Raw genomic sequence first — 18519 nt, forward strand, 5'->3', positions numbered from 1 at the left:
AGGGAGAAAAAAAATCCTGGTGACTTAGATGAGCAATCGCACATCGAGCATCACAAATTGTTCTCTTTGGTTATTTGCTGATATATGGTTGCATAAACTATTTGGTAAAAACGTGTGAAAAACAAAAATACATTTGCAGTCATAAGGACTATTCAGAAAGAAGAAAAAGGGCTGAGTCTCTCAGATCATTTATTTGTAACAAATAGCTCAACTTGCCTAACAGACTGTTGGGAAGTTGTCTGTCACTGTAGCAAGTCAGTTTAAGTTGTACGAACATTGACTACCTTTTATATCCTCCAGTGTCAGAGAGCGAGCCAGTGATCTGCCTTCTATTTTTCTAGGGAATCCAGGCTAGTAAGTCCTGAATAATAAGAAGAAATGGGGATAGCAAAATTTGAGGTAGACCTCTATTTTGCCACTACAGTTTGGAAGCTAAGTGGAAGCTCTCTAGGCAGTTCATAAAGCATCCCTAAATCACACCAAATCACTTTGACACAACTTCTGGGACGGGGGAGAGGGGCTGTCAATGACCGCTTTGGCTTGCAGTTAAGAATAAGTACTTCCTCCACTCCCTCAGGCTATTACTAAGGAAGACCTGCCACATCAGCTCTCATGCATATAACACCATATTCTAATAATGTTAATGGTTCTTCCTTCTTCTTCGACTTTCTTTTATTTTGTTGATCCATCTAGAATAGCTTGACAGCTACATTAAAACACTATTATGGCTTTGCTAAGGAGAAGCTCATTTGATCACCCACACACTGCCCCATTTTGTTTTGTGTCTGTCTTAAATGTTCATTTTCTGTAGCAGAAAGGTGCATGCCTGTCAGAATTCAGTACGTGGTAAGGATCAGTGAAGCGCCATGAACAGAGGCACATTGAATTTTTTCTTTTATCACTTCCTTTAAAAGGACAGGGAAGATCTATGGAAAGATGATGTGGCATAGGGAAAGAGAATCAGCTCCTGTCCTACTTCAGATAAAGCAGCCAGATTCAAAGAACTTGATAGATGGAGGGGTACAATCTCCCACATTTGGCAACTTCTTTCCCCTCTGTTTTTTCTCCTTGTTCCTGTTTTCTTTATTTCAGTTTAAAGCTCACCTGCATCTGACTGCTTCCCCAGGGACTGCTGGTTTAATGACAAAATGAGTGAGGTCGTATCTTTTATTGGACCAGTTTCTGTTGGTAAGAGACAAGCTGTGGAGCTTACACAGAGCTCTTCTTCAGGTCTGGGAAACATTCTCAATATCCACACTCGAAGAAGAGCTCTGTGCAAGCCCAAAAGCTTGTCTCTCTCACCAACAGAAGTTGGTCCAATAAGATATTACCTGACCCACCTTGTCTCTCTAGTAGCCTGGGACCAACACAGCTGCAACAACACTGCATACAACAGTGGAAGACATCAAATTTTGTTTCATGTCAGGCACTTACAGAGGGTTTGTAGCTATATTCTTCTGGCTCTGAGAGACAACATCTTAGGTTGATTCTGTAAGGAGGAGTTAGAAAGAGCAATGTTTTCCTCTCCCCATACCCTGTATGTAGAGTGTATCTATATATTAATAAGTTTCATTAACTGGTTGTCCATTTTATTATTCACACTTGCACTCTGGTCACCTTTCATGGCAAAAGCCACACAAGCAATTTGTGTTGTACCCAAAATGCGACTATACAGGAATCAATCTTTAGAAAGTAAACATCTGCCAACAGTAATGGGATCAGAGGCAATACAGCTGTTGCCTGGAATGGGAAACAGCAGTGGCATTTCAGATATCTTGGGTGGTAACTGTTGGTAACTGCTGAAATTCTACTGGCAGCTGCTATAGGACTGTTCTTATTTTATGCTCTCCATCGCACAATGGCTGTGCTCTATAGTCAGAGCAGCATGCTGTGAGAGAGAGGATGAATAATAGGGATTTTTGTGCAAGGTTTTTGGCAACACAATATATCTCCAGTGCGTAGACACCAGAAACACCAACGCTTGATGGGGTGAGCTAAAGAACATCATTTAGCCTGAACAATCTATGTCCTGTAAAAAGTAATTCAGATTCCTTGGGCACTAATGCTGCTCTCAGTTACACGTGTACAATACTTACTGAGCTGAATGGGAGTATTGAGAGCTTACCTGGGGGCAGAAATGGCCCCTAATGTTACCTGAATGAAATCTGTGTAGCTGAGTATTTAAAAATATCTTCAGTTTGCTGACATTTGCAAATGATTTTCAGCTAGGTGATCAACTTGCTATTATGGCAAATCAGATGTGTGCTGCCATCGTTAGTTCATTATTTTGATCCTCACCTCTTTGTTTTAGATGCTGCGCTGCACTTTTTTAGGACTTGCAAACTGACATGTTTCCTATTTTGCAAGAATCTAAATGAGTACACCTCTAGCAAGTCTGCCATTGCTCAGCATGTTGTGAAATCAGTTCAAACAACTGTTCCTCCCGTTCCAGTGTCATGACTTATTATTTGAGCAGTGGGCAGTTTTATTCTACACACTCAGCTCAACTGGATTTTCAGCATAGGACTAAATTCTGTCTTCTCCTGTGTGGATACACTGGGGACAAGGACTAGTCAATAGCTCTCCCTTAGCAGTAGAGAGCCAGGTTAGCAAGCAGGGGATTGTAGCATGGCATCAGAAGGGCTAACATCTGGCAGCAGATGCTCAGGTGAGCACATGCAGCGCTGTTCATCAGCAGGTGTGAAAAGCACTGTACGGCAAGCTCCTGCCCAGGCATTCTGTCTCCATCAGCCCTGCCCAGGCAGTGGCTGCAAGAACTCATGTACTGATTAAAGTGGCTTAATTTTTTAATATGTTTTTATTAGAAACTGGCTGAAATGGCCTGAATTTGCCTTTTGCCAAGAGATACTTACTACTTAAATGCAGCCTACAGTACTGTACTTAGTACAGGGGCCACTTTTGTGCTCTCTGAAGTGCGAAAGAGACTTTTCTTTATGAAGTGACTGGAGTGTTTTGTTTTGTTTTTTTAATCATGGGTGAACCAGGTTTGATAAAATTCAATCTGCCCACATTTTACATGTTCTGACAACTTTTATAGCTAGTATCTTTCATTTTCACACACCTATGCACTTCCTAGTCCCAACCAGAAGCAGAACTCCTAAAATACAACCAGAAAGCCAATTCTGGTGAGATTTCCAGATATGCTTTAAGAACTAAGTTTTGAACAGTTTGTATGTGGTTTGGGAGTATTTAACTTGAAACTCATAATTATTTTTAGGTTTTATCATCACAAAATTATTTTTGCTTGGTTGGTTCATTTTGCAGTTCTTTCAGATGCTCATGCAATAATACTAGCATCATCTTTTAGGCTTACTCTGCTCCATTTAAAAGTTGCTAAACATTTTTGGAGGAACTAGAAATGGCCTGATCCAAAATCCAGAATCTGAATATCCTAAAACTTGGGAGTGTTTGAAATCCAGCTGTGACATTTTTTCCCTAAGTGAAAGCACATTTTTATTAGAAACTAAGGACTACAAATGGGCAGTGAGTGAATTTCAGGTGTGCTTAGCAGGCATTATAAGAATAAAACTGGTTATCTGGTCATAAACCAAGACTGCTATATACTGAACCTTATACCATAGTCAAGCCCTCCAATCTCCATGATAGTAATCCATTTAAAAAGTAACACATGTAAGATCACGCTGAATGGTTACACTATGGGTGGGCAAACTAGTTCTGATTAAAATGAATTCCCAAACATCAAACCAAATTGAAACTCAAACTCTCTTTTTATAAGGGTTGAAATATGTTGCTTAATTTTTGTTTCGTTGGTCACTTCCTGGTTTCAGCCAGGACAAGAAGCAGAAATGCCATGAAGCAAAGTTATTCTCATATCTGGACCATGGTAAAAATAGAAGTCATTTGCAGTGAATTTAAGGATTAGAAAATATCTACTGTAATTTAAACTGCTTCACCAATATATGACATGTTTGCCGCTCATGGAAGTCTACTTCTCTCCAAATGTCAAATGGCTAGTCCCCCTCTTCAGTACCCCAGATACTTCTTGGCACACTGTATATTACAGGAAGAATCCTATATATATTCTTTCTTGCACTAAGATCTCTGTAAGGTTGGGAAATCACAACACTTCTTTGAGGAAAATCTGCATATTGCAACAAGACACCCTAAGGGTAAACCTATCATTATTTTCTTGTCTTATGAATATTTGTCCCAGTGAAAATTATACAGGATGAGTGAACAGTTTCACTTCTAGGTACTAGCAACTTTTAATGATGTTGGGTGGATACCAGCAAAAGGAACGAAGGAGAAATCCATGGAGATAGTAGGAGAAAATGAAAGACAAATATGTGGAAAAAATGGAAAAAGCCATTAGTTTAGTTTACTTTATACTATGTGCTATATAGGAACATCAAGCTAAAATTAATCATGACTGCTCTATGTAAGCCCATCTCCAGCATATCTTTTCATCCTCTATGCACCTATTTCTTTGAGAGAACCTGACTCATGGAGCCCAAGAGGATAAAAAAGAACAAAAGAGATCTAGAAATATATAAACATTGGCAATTAAGAAATGTAACCTGGTCAAATTACTGTTGCACCAATAATGGATGAAATGTGAATGTATTTTCATAACCACACTGATAGAAAAGCTATTAACTAATAGCAGGAATCTGAAACACCACAGCTTTTATACATATTGGCAACAATTACTACAAGCTGCCATGAGACAATCACCTAGAATACTATCAAATATATTTGCTGCTACTTCCCTGATTCAGAAATATTGTATAGTTGGGGTGTGAGCAACTAAAGACTGATGTGAAGAAAAGAAACAAGTTACTGACATGAGAAAGTTAGAAAGAAAGCATAACTTAACAAAACATCATTTTTTAATTACCTGTCCCAGAGGGTAGGTGAAGATTTTGCGAGCCTGCCCTGGAGAATTCTAGGTTGCCATAGGCAAGTTGGCACCCAGGAATTTCGTACCCTGCAGTATGAATAGAGGATAAACCATGGCTAGGTATGGCTCATAAGACATCTGAGTGGAAACCTAGCTAGACAACCTGTTTACAAGCAGCTTATGACATAATTTAGATATTTAAGTAATGTATTGAAAGTCACACTATATTACTGTAAAGCAATACTAAATCTAAACACAAGAAGTTGTTTCAACCCACATCTTTGTTGGTTATCTTGCATGAGACCTTTTTGTAGTTCACAAAAAAGATTTGTAGGACCAAACTCACCCTGGGTCTAAATGGGTGCATTCTCATTTACTTCATTAGAGCAGCACCCGCTCAATAATTAGGTCTTTATAATTCCACTGTACCACATGAGGTTAAACAGATATATATTTTGTATCAATTGGGCCAACAAAGTAACTTGTGTGCACTGTGGCAGTGGTATGTTTAATTAAATCTGGGCTGAGATTCAAGTTCCGCATTCCACGTACTGTGCGCATCCAACAGCAGCAGAAAAATAGCTGTAAAATGTTAGCTGAAAATGGAAAATACAAAAGCGAATAAACCTGAACAAGCAACATAAACCATGATTAACACTCAGCAGAAGTGGATTCAGAGCCAACGAAAGGACAACAGGTACTCCTGTACAATATTTATCACTGCCCAACATTAACATCAAGCAGTACTGGGAAGACTGGATATTTCCCAGTATTCTATTCAGTCCTTATTTAGGCAAATTTCTACTAAAGTCAATGGGAGGTTTTCCTGAGTAATATCTGAGTAAGAACTATAGGCTTTGGCCCTACAAGCTGAATCCAGATTGTTCTCATGCATGCCTAAAAATGCAGCTTAATACTTCCTGGCATGGAAACAAAAACCATGATTTTGTTCACTTAATTACGATTCATATTTAACAACCAAGAATGTTTATATAGCTTGTAGTGTATCTGATGGCTAATGACAACGTGTACAGGATATCCTACTTTCCAGTGTTCATAATTAGAGCACTTAGTATTATAAGGAATGACCCATCAGCATGTGTTTTTGTAGGCTTCTCTATACGTAGTGGGATGCATATATAGAACAGAGTGTAATTGCTGCACCTGCATAACCCTGCATTGAGAATGAACAGAACTGGAACAATGATGTAAAGGACAACCTTGCTGATTGCTGCTGTTAAGGTAAAGTGAAGCTGGCAACAGCTACATCTCAAAAGCAAGGGATGTACTTTGAATACCATGATGAACAGCACTGTGTAAGTATACTTTATTACTATAGTAGTAGCTTTGTGCCAAATCCTGAGGACCTAAAGCCTTCCTCAGATAATTCCCAGGGAGGACTATAATAAAATTTTGCTCAGTCAAGGCCGTGAAATCATTCCAGATTAATGTAGATAAATCTGAGGACAGAATTTGGCTCAATGGGACTTTGCCAAAGCAAATAATATAATTAAAGAAAATAATCCCTCTGGATTATAGCAGCCATTAAAGATCAACTACAAGATTTACGCACATTGACTAATACCCTATGATAATAATAATAATACCCATTGTTTGAGTGTGTGGGTAGCAGAATTATTTTACTTGTGAAAATAAGGGCCGCAGCCTGCCATTTAACTTAGAATTTAAATGAAAGTTCCCCTTTTGAAATTGAAGAATTGTGCAAAGCATCTATTAACTCCATAGCGAAATGCTAGCTATGTATCACCACACAGAAGAATCTGATCAGAGAGTGCTTTAAAAGAACCCTGAAAAATCTATATGATCTATAGATGAGGGAATAATCTTGCTGATGTTCTAATGTAACCAATGCACAGGACAGTTTTATATGCATCTCACAATTAACAATTGATTGAAGAAACTGCTGTAGTTTTGCTATCTTGCGATATGGTCTGGTATGCTTCCAATACTCTAGCATCTTAATGAATAATAAGTGAAACGACGCCTAACCATGCTGGCGTGTTGAAAATTAAATACTCCAGTGTAAATAAGAGAAGGACTTATTAGTTTCTAGATATTGTCATGCTTCAGCTGTTGATTAAACATTGAGAACTTTGTTATTTTGGATCAGCTGAGGTTTCTTGTTTGTTTGAGAATAAGTACTGGTGCTATGGCTTAGCCACCAGTAACTCATTTCAGGCAAACATTCCTGTTTCTCTGAAATCTTGTTGCAATTAGTTAGGGATAGATGATGCTTTAGGCACAGCCCTGAGCAGGTGCTGATACATAAACTGCTCTACCTCAGGACTGACTAGCACTGGGGGCATCTCAGAGACATCCCTCAGCACAATCAAACCCTACTCCCCTCTTGTTCTGAAAGGGGGAGGAAACTGAGGGGCAATGAGGTAAATTACAGCAGCCTTTGAAAGGGTGTAGTTTACATTCCTTCCCTCTCCTCTCTGTACATGCCTGAACACCTACTCTGGCCAGCAAGAGGGTGGAGCCACAGGAATATCCCCTCTCCACCCCTTTGTGCAAAGAAGAAAGTATTCAAGACATCTAGGCTGGTTCTGCACCAGACCCAAGAGCAGGATGTGTCTGTCTTGGCTGAGCAGGATTGTATAAATGCTGGAGAGGGGGCTTATACACCTTGTTTCCCTGCTCAGCTGAATAGGAGACGGGCACAGTCTACCACTTACTTGACATTAACAGGGTTTATAAAAAGAGCAAAGCTCACAGCCTCTGAGAAGCTTGTTTTCTCTTAGTTTGGAGTCTGACATGGATCATGTGTGGGCAGACATTTGTGAGGATGTAAAAATAAGGGACAGCCTGAGATTCAGTGGATTTTTCTCCATCACACTATCTTACAGGTTAGACAAACCTGAAAATTAATAAAGGAGGCAAGGAGAAATGTCTATTTTCTATTGTACATTTGTGCTGAGTGCTTTTTTAGTGAGCTGTCAATCTTATGTTTGATTGTTTCTGTCTTTGCCTTCCTGCTGTGATTATCCAGCCCACTCTGTGCCTCTTAATTAATTAACATATGTTAATTAATTACTTGATATACACCAACACTTATGGTACTTCTTTCTGTGCTCACATTCTTATCAAGTGGTGATTGGGGGGGAAAAAAAACAAACCTGTAGGAGTATAAATTAAGTTCCTGCATTTGAAAGAGGTCTCAGTGCAGCCTCCATTTTGTTTCTGCAGATCAATGGGTACATAACTGGAGACTGCATTTAAATAACTAGCTTCTTAATGTCTTCCAAAGGCAACAAAGAGAATTCAGTCAAAGATTTTTTCCAAAACTAGTGACACTTGTCAACCAATGAGTTTAATAAAAAAACCCCAACAAACCCAATCAAAAACCCCGCCAACATTTTCCTAATGAAAGAGCAAGGCTTGCAAGCTTCACAAGGAATCACCCACAACCACTGGACTGGATTCTCCAATTCACAAAATGAACTTAAACTAGCTAGAGATTCAGCCTGGAGAATTTCCCCTGAATAAGGGATTGGTGGCAACCTAAATGCCACTCACCTGCCTCAACAGGTGGTGGAACTCGATGGGGCTGGCGGTGAAAGGGGGGACAGCCTCAGTAGTGAAGGAAGGAGACACTTGTTTTACAAAAGGTAGATCGTGCCAAACCAACCTGATCTCCTTCTTAAAGAAGGTAACAGATTTTCTAGACAAAGGAAACACAGTGGATCTAATTTACCTTGATTTCAGTAAGGCATTTAACACAGTTCCACATACGGAATTATAGTTAAATTGGAAAAGATGGGGATCAATATGAAAATTGAAAGGTGGATAAGAAACTGGTTAAAGGGGAGACTACAACGGGTCATACTGAAAGGTGAACTGTCAGGCTGGAAGGAGGTTACTAGTGGAGTTCCTCAGGGATCGGTTTTGGGGCCAATCTTATTTAACCTTTTTATTACTGACCTTGCCATAAAAACCGGGAATGTACTAATAAACTTTGCAGATGACACAAAGCTGGGAGGTATTGCCAATACAGAGAAGGACCGGGATATCATACAGGAAGATCTGGATGACCTTGTAAACTGGAGTAATAGTAATAGGATGAAATTTAATAGTGAAAAGTGCAAGGTCATGCATGTAGGGATTAATAACAATAATTTTAGTTATAAATTGGGGACACATCAGTTGGAAGTAACAGAGGAGGAGAAGGACCTCGGAGTATTGGTTGATCACAGGATGACTATGAGCCGCCAATGAGATATGGCCGTGAAAAAAGCTAATGCAGTCTTAGGATGCATCAGGCGAGGTATTTCCAGCAAAGATAAGGAAGTATTAGTATTGTTATACAAGGCACTGGTGAGACCTCATCTGGAATACTGTGTGCAGTTCTGGTCTCCTATGTTTAAGAAAGATGAATTCAAACTGGAACAGGTTCAGAGATGGTCTGCTAGGATGATTCAAGGAATGGAAAACCTGGCTTATGAAAGGAGACTTAAAGAGCTTGGCTTGTTTAGCCTAATCAAAAGAAGGTTGAGGGGGGGATATGATGGCTCGTTATAAATATCAGAGGGATTAATATTAGGGAGGGAGAGGAATTATTTAAGCATAGTAGCAATGTAGACACAAGAACAAATGGATATAAACTGGACACTAGGAAGTTCAGACTTGAAATTAGACGAAGGTTTCTAACCGTTAGAGGAGTGAAGTTCTGGAACAGCCTTACAAGGGGAGTAGTGGGGGCAAAAGACATATCGAGCTTAGTCTTAAAGCCAGATATAAGTTTATGGAGGGGATGGTATGATGGGATAGCCTAATTTTGGCAATTGATCTTTGATTATCAGCAGGTAAGTATGCCCGGTGGCCTGGGATGGGATGTTAGATGGGATGGGATCTGAGTTACTACAGAGAACTCTTTCCTGGGTGCTGGCTGGTGAGTCTTGCCCACATGCTCAGGGTTTTAACTGATCGCCATATTTGGGGTCAGGAAGGAATTTTCCTACAGGGCAGATTGGCAGAGGCCCTGGAGGTTTTTCGCCTTCCTCTGCAGCATGGGGCACAGGTCACTTGCTGGAGGATTCTCTGCAGTTTGAGGTCTTCAAACCACAATTTGAAGACTTCAATAACTCAGACATAGGTTAGGGGTTTGTTATAGAAGTGGATGGGTGAGATTGTATGGCCTGCATTGTGCAGGAGGTCAGACTAGATGATCATAATGGTCCCTTCTGACCTCAAAGTCTATGAGTCTACTTGCTGTGGGACATCAGATGGCTCCTCTACACCCCCTTGAAGTCTCTGGCACCCATTGGGCAGGTTGTGCGGGGGGGAAGGTAGTGTGGAATGACTAGCATTACCTAGCTTCCAGGGGCCACATGGAACTTCTTTTGGCCAGCAGTAACCATGGGAAAGGCTCCTTCTCCAATTAAGAGATGGGGTTTATGGAATTTGTTACTGAACTACCCCAACAAAAAGGACGCAGCTTATTTATGAAATGGATTTTTTGTCTGGTTTTCAAATCCCATGTGGGAGTGAGGTGCCACTGCAGGGCAGAGAACTTGAAGTCCATTAAAGGCTTGGAGTGTATCATAAGGGCAAAGAGTACTACAGGAAGAGTGGCAGGCCCCTTCCCATGCTGGAATTGTGCATATCTCCCCGAGGTGTGGTACTGAATAAGGTGAAGGGGGAATACAGGTTTATTCACTACTTGTCCTACCCTTGGGACTTATTGGTAAATTACTATATAGACTCCCCCCCCCCCCGTGTTGGATGAGATACTTCTCATCTTATACAGAGGAAGCCACAGTCAAGGTATGTGGCCCTGGGGTGATGTTAGCTAAATGCAACATCAAGTCTGCATTCAGGTTGCTTCCAATGCATCTCAGAGACTGTAATTTGCTAGGATTTCAGTTTGAAGGTGACTACTATTTTGATAAAGCTATGCCCATGGGGTGCACAGCATCATGTGCTGCTTACAAAAGAGTGGGTGATTGTATACAAGATTGGCCTGAATCACTTAGTGCACCATCTCAATGACTTATTATTTGCAGGAAAACTTGGGACAGACAATGGTGAGTACACACTTCCAAATTTAGCTGAGTGCCTTGGGGTTCCCCCCTCACCATTGAAAAAACAGACGGTCCCATTCAAAGTTGTAACATACCTAGGCATTGAACTGGACACAGTTTGTTGTGTTTCCAGGTTACCTGCAGAGAAGCTGGAATTGGTCAAGGCACTGACAGAGACTCTTTAAGAGGCAAAAGAAATTACACTGACGGAACTGCAGGTAGTCATGAGGCCACCTGAACTTTGTGTTCTGGATAATGGCTCCTGGTTATATGTCACAATTTTAGGGCAACTGCACCTGTATTTCCCTTTAGGAGTTCGGCAAGGGTACCCACACTTAGGATTCCGGCTCCACAGTCATTGCCTCTCTTGGGTGGAGACCCGTGTTTCACTCCATTTGGATGGGGATATAGTCTGACTGATCAGTTCCCTGCTTTCACTGTGTTACTTCTGGCCGAGGCAGGCTGCTGAAACAGACTTGCTTGAAGCAAACCTTTTCTCCAGGCACTTTGTGGGAAATCCACTTCACACATAATGTTCCAAAGAGTCATTTGGGGTTCCTCACACTTGTATTAGATGAGTCCATAAGGCTGGCTTGGATATAGCAGGATCATTGTCATACTGGCACATCACCTCCCCTACAGAAGTGGGTGTAGCTAGGGTGCTGATTGGCATCCTAGGGAAACCCACTGACTTATTGCCTGGACAAGTTTATTGCCTGGATAGCCTTTCTGCCATTGCCTTTCATAAATTCATGTCAACTATGCACATGGTAAACATTCTGCTAGCAATCCAGCATACAGCCTTCAAAAATCCATACCAAGTCATTTTAACCTATGGAACTGAGCTTTTACATGCCCCCCTTTCTACCTTGTTACCTCAAAACATTTGAGTGTGAATTTGAGACTTGGTTCTCCCACACCCATCTCCCTCCTGGTTTCTAGGGAGTGTGTTTGTGGTATCCCCGTGGCCCAGAGGTTAGCTGCCTCAGTGATTGATTGAGTCCCCGTTCCACTCTAGGATACTACAAGCAGCCATTCTTTGGCCCAAAGGAAGAAATATGTCACGGCTGCCTCCCTGTGGAACAGTTCTCAACCATGCACAGGTCCATGGTTCATATTATAAATAGATATTTTGCTAACTTGGATAAGGAGACTGGCAAGGGTCTTCATTTTACACTGCCTGTATTTTAACATCCTTTTTCGTGCAAGTCCCAGGAGTGGGTAATGGTGTCTGCCGATGGTTCGTCTCGATTTCAGATTGACAGATTCTGGAAGCTCACCAGTTGTCAATTGGGATCTACTGGTGATGGCCTCAACAAGTCTATAACACTGGCTTGTGACAGCTGAAGGACTAACTGTGGGCTTGGTATCCCCTGGTAATAGGCCCTCAGAGTCTGATATGCCTGGTGTGCGTTTGCCAAATGGAGGTGCTGACATATGGCGAAGGAATGTGTGGGAAAGGATTGGGCAGGAGTTGTGATACCAGGGGGTTGTGATACCAGGGGGCTGGTTAGGTATGTGTGCCCAAGCTAGTTGCTGGCGCCCCCTTTTGGCTAGTTCACAGTGTGGTTAAAAGGATAAAATAAATGGTTTCCCAGAAATAAAAACTGGGATTCTGCTGAGGTGCCTTGGGCTCATGAGTTTGGGTGAGACCTCCTGGCCCTTGTGGGCTTGGGTGAGACCTTGCAGCTCTCATGGGCTGAGGGCACCGTCTTTCTGGCCGGGGGAGGGTTTAAGGACTCAGAACAAGGTGGGTCCTTGGGAGTAGGCTGAGGAGAGCCTACCCTGAGTTATGGGTTATATAGTCGATGCCCTGTCTCCCTAGTGTGAGTTACAGGTTATATGATAGGAACCCTGTAACTCCCAAACTAGTTATGGGTTGTATGCTAGGAGCTCTGTAACTTTTGTACTGGAACCACCTAAATGCCTGGTATAGGAGATTACAGGTCATGGGCAGGTAGTGCCCCTCCACTGTATTTAAATTTAATAAAAGTTGCAGGCTGCAGTTTAAAATTCATCCATATGTCTGCATGAAAGCTGCTGTGCCAGTGTATGGAACAGTCATGCTGGGAGTGTGCTGGTGTGTCGGTTGCAGTTGGGTGAAGCACTGGAATGGGTTACCTAGGGAGGTGGTGGAATCTCCTTCCTTAGAGGTTTTTAAGGTCAGGCTTGACAAAGCCCTGGCTGGGATGATTTAGTTGGGGATTGGTCCTGCTTTGAGCAGGGAGTGGGACTAGATGGCCTCCTGAGGTCCCTTCCAACCCTGATATTCTATGTTGCTATACCCAGCCTTAAGGACCCCAGCAAAGTTGCTACCCAGACATCCGTGAAGTAAGGTGGTGCCTTGCAGTTGTTGACTCCAGGAGGGCCTTGGTTTGTGTTGACCTATGCTTTTGCTTTCCCCCCACCCCCCAAGCAAAATAAGCAGACCCACAAAGGCGAGGCCACTACCAGGATTAGTTGGCTGTGGCCTGTACTAGGCCAACCCTGTGGTGGAAACTGGGCATGGTGAGGGGCCCCTGCCCGGCTAGGGAGATGCCCCAGAGAGACTCTCTTTACATGGGGCCTTTTGAGTTTTGCAGTTCATATGAACCCAAAACTCAGAGAAAAAGTTGACTGCCACAAATCTATCTATATAGCTAAAAATGCACTAGTAAGTTTTGCCAAACCTAGTACAAAATGAAAGTGATATAGCATTAACGTCCATGTGGGAAGAGAACCTACCCTAGGAATGCTAGGTCCATGCATTCTGTATTGCACACAGCTAGCATTTTCGTGCAAATATGCTTTGGAAAGCATATTAAGGAAATAAGCAAATTAATGTTCTGGTACACAATGGAGAAATATTAATTTTACTCTCTGTTGCTTTTCAGTGCTTTGCTAGTAAGTCCTGCATAATCACTCATACACAAGTTAATACAGAGAAATGCTCTCTGCTCCAAATGTGACAGATCTCGGCTTATAAAACTCCCCCAAAGGTATTTAATAACATCCTGTCTCAGATAATCAGTGTCAGTTGTAGTCACTCTAATCCAATTCGCAAGTGCAAGGTTGAGAGATAATGAGTGATTATACAATTTATTTATTTGCCTGGCATATAAATATGAAAATGAATTTAGCAGCATTCCTAACTTACATGGGAAATTGTGTGCTTTTCTAGTCTGCCAGTGATAACATATACATACGTTATCTGTCATGCATAAGAAATTGTAAAAATTTTTTTTTTTGGGGGGGAGAAACATGGAAAATGTTATCAGTTCAGTGATCATTTTTTCTCCATAAAGGACTAGCTGCTAAAACAATATAACCAGCATGGTCTACTTAAAAGTAATAGTTTTATAGTTATAGTATACAGCCAATGTTATTTCCTGCATGAAAAATGTCCTCCTCTATAAACAGCCTGATTAAATGCAGATAAAACCTCCTGATTGCTATTTTGAAATACTGTATTATTATACTGTAGCCTAACAATATCATTCATCTTTCTGAGCCTTCTCTTTTTTCATATCTTTATTGATTCTTTGTCTCCAGGCTCTTCCACACAGCAGTTTCCTTAGCATCCTGCTCTGTGGGTGATGGCACTGAGACAAATCCTGATGTCAAATTAGGTCTTACATACTACTGTAATAACCTGTTTTCACTTATTCTACAAGGCAAACTATTGGCCTAGTGCGTTCAATATGTTACTTTGAATACAGTCTCCAACCCAGCTGCCAGGAACCACATGAGATACTTTGAGATCAATAGTCACTTTGCAAACAAGTCCAAGATATTTGCTCGTTACTATGCACAATACATTAATTCACTGTCCTGCAAGAACAAATAGCTGCTTTTCTGTTTATTGAGGTGGCAGACGACAGACCTGTTTATGACTGGGACAGACTCAGAAGAGCTGCTTTGCAACTAGCATATTTAACAATGTTATAGGAGAGGAAAACACAATGTAAAAGAGAGAAATCCCCAGTTTTTGCAGATGGGTAAAACCTGAGGCTTCTGATAAGCATAAAAGATGTTTGACTCATACACTCTTCTTCCAAAAACACTATTCCTGGTATCCAAGAAGAGAGATGAAGATTTTTACAAGCCACAGAGAGGATGATAGCGTTTCTCCTGCCTCCTGAGGGTTAGATATTTCACAGCTGCTCCTTTCTCTGTCTTTCCAAGGCTTAGGTGAATAACTGTTTGTGCAGACATACCCAAAGTGAGTAGTAATTGGTCTGATTTTACCACCCTTGCTCTTGCTCTCAAAAGGAATAGGGCAGTACATTACTAGTTACCAGGAGTAAAGACGTCAAAATCAGGCCGTATATTAGGGCAGTGTTAAACTGACTACTTTTTTGAGGGGTGCTTTGAAATGAAGGGGCTGTGAATGGACACATATATTATAGGGAGACATCTGCTACCAGGATTAATCCAAGCTCTGACATTGTTATTTATATACTTTTTATACAGCACTATTTATGTCCCTTAAGAAAAGTCCTTTTTGCTTTAACTAACACTGGTCTGCTACTTTAAGTGCATTTATTCAATCTGATAAAGCTTGTTAGATCTGTTTCCAAATTTCAATACAAACTTGAATCTTTAAGTCATTTTAATAGTAGATATGCCAAGTTGCGGACACCTAGGTCCAGATCCACAAAGGTTTCAATGGAAGTTAGGAGACCAAATACCTTTCTGGATCTGGGTCCTAGTTTCGAGTGTTAATGTTTGTTCTGTTTTCTAGAGCTTTCTAAAGCTATGAAAGCAGAATAGTTTAGGTTAAGATCAAAGGTCTTCTGAGGTGTTACAGGTAAAGCTACTGTGATGAATCTGCTGAGCAGTAATAAGTCACCAGCAGGCAATGTGGTAAATTTGCTAATGCTGATTCTGTTTGTTTCCTCCTGTGAGGAGGGTTCTGAGTTGTGAGATACAAAGGATTCCTGGGAAGTTGCAAGAAGTGGTGCTTAGCATTTTTCTAGTACTCTATATTGTTCATAGCACAGCTCCAACTAACTTCAGTTGCAGTTGTGAGCGCTCAGCTCTTCTGCAGATCTGGTCGCAGGTGTCTTACATTGTGCACCCAGAAAACAAAGAACATTCAGTTTAGTGACCTTGTGTGAAAGAGTTTTTGGTTTAAAGGCTCCGCTTAAGCGGTTATGCTCAACATCCTATAAGAACTCTGTGGCCAAGGCTGGGATAGAATCCAATTCTCCAGCATGGCAGTCAACTTCCTTAACTATCCTTCCTTTTCCTGCAGTGTCTTGCCTTATTCTTTACAGACTTTCCAAGTGTCACTGTGTCTATGGCCAATCAGCAAGAATCCTGGGCAGCAAGTTCTCTTCTGCCTGGAGCTCAATTGGAATGTCTCCAAGCCCCAGTCAGACAACTGCTTCATGTGAAGTCAACCAGTCCACTTCCAACAAGATTGTTTGTATAAAGATTGTAAGTATGGACAGGTTTTGGTAGTCAAATCCAGACCCTGCAAGAGGGGATCAGAGAAACTGGTGGTTCTGGTATAGGTTAATGGGGGTCATTAATAGACATGGGCTGTAGTCAGACAATGGTCAGAGAGCTGGGGGTGAGAGAGAACCTTTGGGCACTATACTCCTTCAATACATCCATGGGGATGTACATCCATACCCACAAGGTAAGTCCAGGTAATGATACAGATCCATACAGCTACCACTCAGCTAGAGGTGGCCCCGAACTTAGTCTACCCTGTGATAACTGGGCGAGACTGGTAGTTCACCTGGGAAATGATGGGATTAGGATGAGGGGAGAGATCCCAGAGGGGAAAGAGGGAAAAGCAGAAGACACAGTGAGAGGAGACCCCCAGAGTTGATCAGGTTAGCTGGAGACAATGACCCAGGGGAAGGAACATCAATGTCCTCGGGTAATAGTTCCACATCACCAGTCAATGACCCTGCTGATGTCCTGCAGGGGCTTGAGCTAAGGACCAGCATACCCCACCCCCTGACACAACCTGCTTTTGAGCTAAGCTGACTGCATCGCTGAGCAACAGAGTGATTTGACATTGAGTCAGGCCTATGAACAGCTCACCCGGGTCACTGATGAAGTACAAGACCCATGATTATTGAAACAATGGCCACACTTTAAATTACAAAGGAAAAAAATATACCAGGTGGTGAAAGACCCACAGATGGGGCAAGTCTGGATGCAACCCCTCATTCCTCAAAAGTTTTGAAGGGAGATGTTAAAGCTGGCCTAAGTGATACCCAGTGGAGGACATCTTGGATGGGGAAAATCACTGAAAAGGGTGACCCTAAGATTCTATTGGTATGATGTCCACCAGGAAGTGTGGGACTAGTGCACTTCAGGCCCCAGATGTCAGTGGGAAAGCTGGAGGAAGGTCTCTTAGACCTCTCTATTACTTCTTCCCTATGGTAGGTCTCCATTCAAAAGAGTAGGAATGGATTTAATAAGCCCTTTGGGGTTGGGGGGAAGGCATAGCAGGATACCAATATATCTTAGTGATAATGCACTATACTACACACTACCCTTGATACCTCTCCACTTATGAAGGCAGCAGTCATCACCACCGAGTTGATGAAAGTATTTGCTTGGATAGGGATTCCTAACAAGATACTCACATACCAGTGTTATGTCACAGTTACTGAAGAAGCTATGCAACTTGCTGAAGGTGAAACCTCTAAGAACATCCATTTATCACCCACAGACTGCCAGGCTGGTGGAGCATTTTTAATAAAACTTTGAAAGCGATGCTAAATAAGTTCATGACCTCCCATTCTTGTTACTGGGATCAGCTCCTAACCTCCTTTCTGTTATCCATACAGGAAGATCCCCATGCTTCTACAGGATTTTCCCCATTTGAGTTTTTGTATGGGAGACAACCCTGGGAAATATTAGATCTGAGTCATGAAATGTGGGAGGGGCAGGAGTCAAAGTCCACCAACTCAATACTGTATTTATTATGATTAAGAGAGAAGCAAAAATCCCTGGGTGAGTTTGCAAAGGAGAACTTGTTGAAGGAGCAACAAGGAGAAGAATTGTAACAAGGGCACCTGTATCTGGGGGACCAAGTTCTATTTCTGCTACCTATCTCCAAATCCAAGCTGTTGGCCCAATGGCAGGGGCCTTTTGAAATAGTGAAGTTATGAACTTTGCCAGCCTAGGAAGAGGAAAGCAACCCAAATATATCATGTCAACTTACTGAAGGTATGGAAAGAATGGGAGGGACTCATCATCATTCTGTTCCCTCCTGAGCCTGAATATGGCCCCTGTGCCATGATGGTTCTTCTGTTGGGGGACCATATCAATCAGGGAAGGCTTATGACCTGAGCAGGAAGAGCAGATATGCAAACTCATCAGCACATTCATCTTTGCTTTTTTTGGCACGAACCAGGCTGCATGTACCCAGTGTTCCACTGTATAGAGACTGAATGCAGCCAGAAAGTGCGAGAAAGCATGCAACCATTAACCAGAAAAAATGTGGGAGACTGTGTGACAAGAGCTACAGAACCTGTTGGTCACAGGGGTCATTGAGGAGTCACACAGTAGGTTGCAAAGTCTGATAGTGCTTGTGCCTAAACAGGATGGCTAAACATGGTTCTGCATTGACTTTTGAAAAATGAA

The 18519-nt window shown here is 41.8% G+C and overlaps 1 protein-coding gene across 4 annotated transcripts in view; it reads right to left on the reverse strand.

Annotated features, from left to right (window-relative positions):
* The window catches only part of BEGAIN (brain enriched guanylate kinase associated), a 242757-nt gene that overhangs the window by 114732 nt on the left and 109506 nt on the right, over positions 1-18519 (reverse strand). For 3 of the 4 annotated variants that reach the window (XM_050954143.1, XM_050954141.1, XM_050954142.1), the window contains one exon: positions 4880-4969. The exons of the other annotated variant lie outside the window; for it this stretch is intronic. In XM_050954143.1, the coding sequence (XP_050810100.1) occupies positions 4880-4969 (90 nt within the window). The remainder of the gene's footprint in view (positions 1-4879; positions 4970-18519) is intronic. 4 annotated transcript variants of the gene reach the window in all.

This window comes from Gopherus flavomarginatus, chromosome 5, assembly GCF_025201925.1.
Source record: "Gopherus flavomarginatus isolate rGopFla2 chromosome 5, rGopFla2.mat.asm, whole genome shotgun sequence".
Taxonomy (NCBI): domain Eukaryota; kingdom Metazoa; phylum Chordata; order Testudines; family Testudinidae; genus Gopherus; species Gopherus flavomarginatus.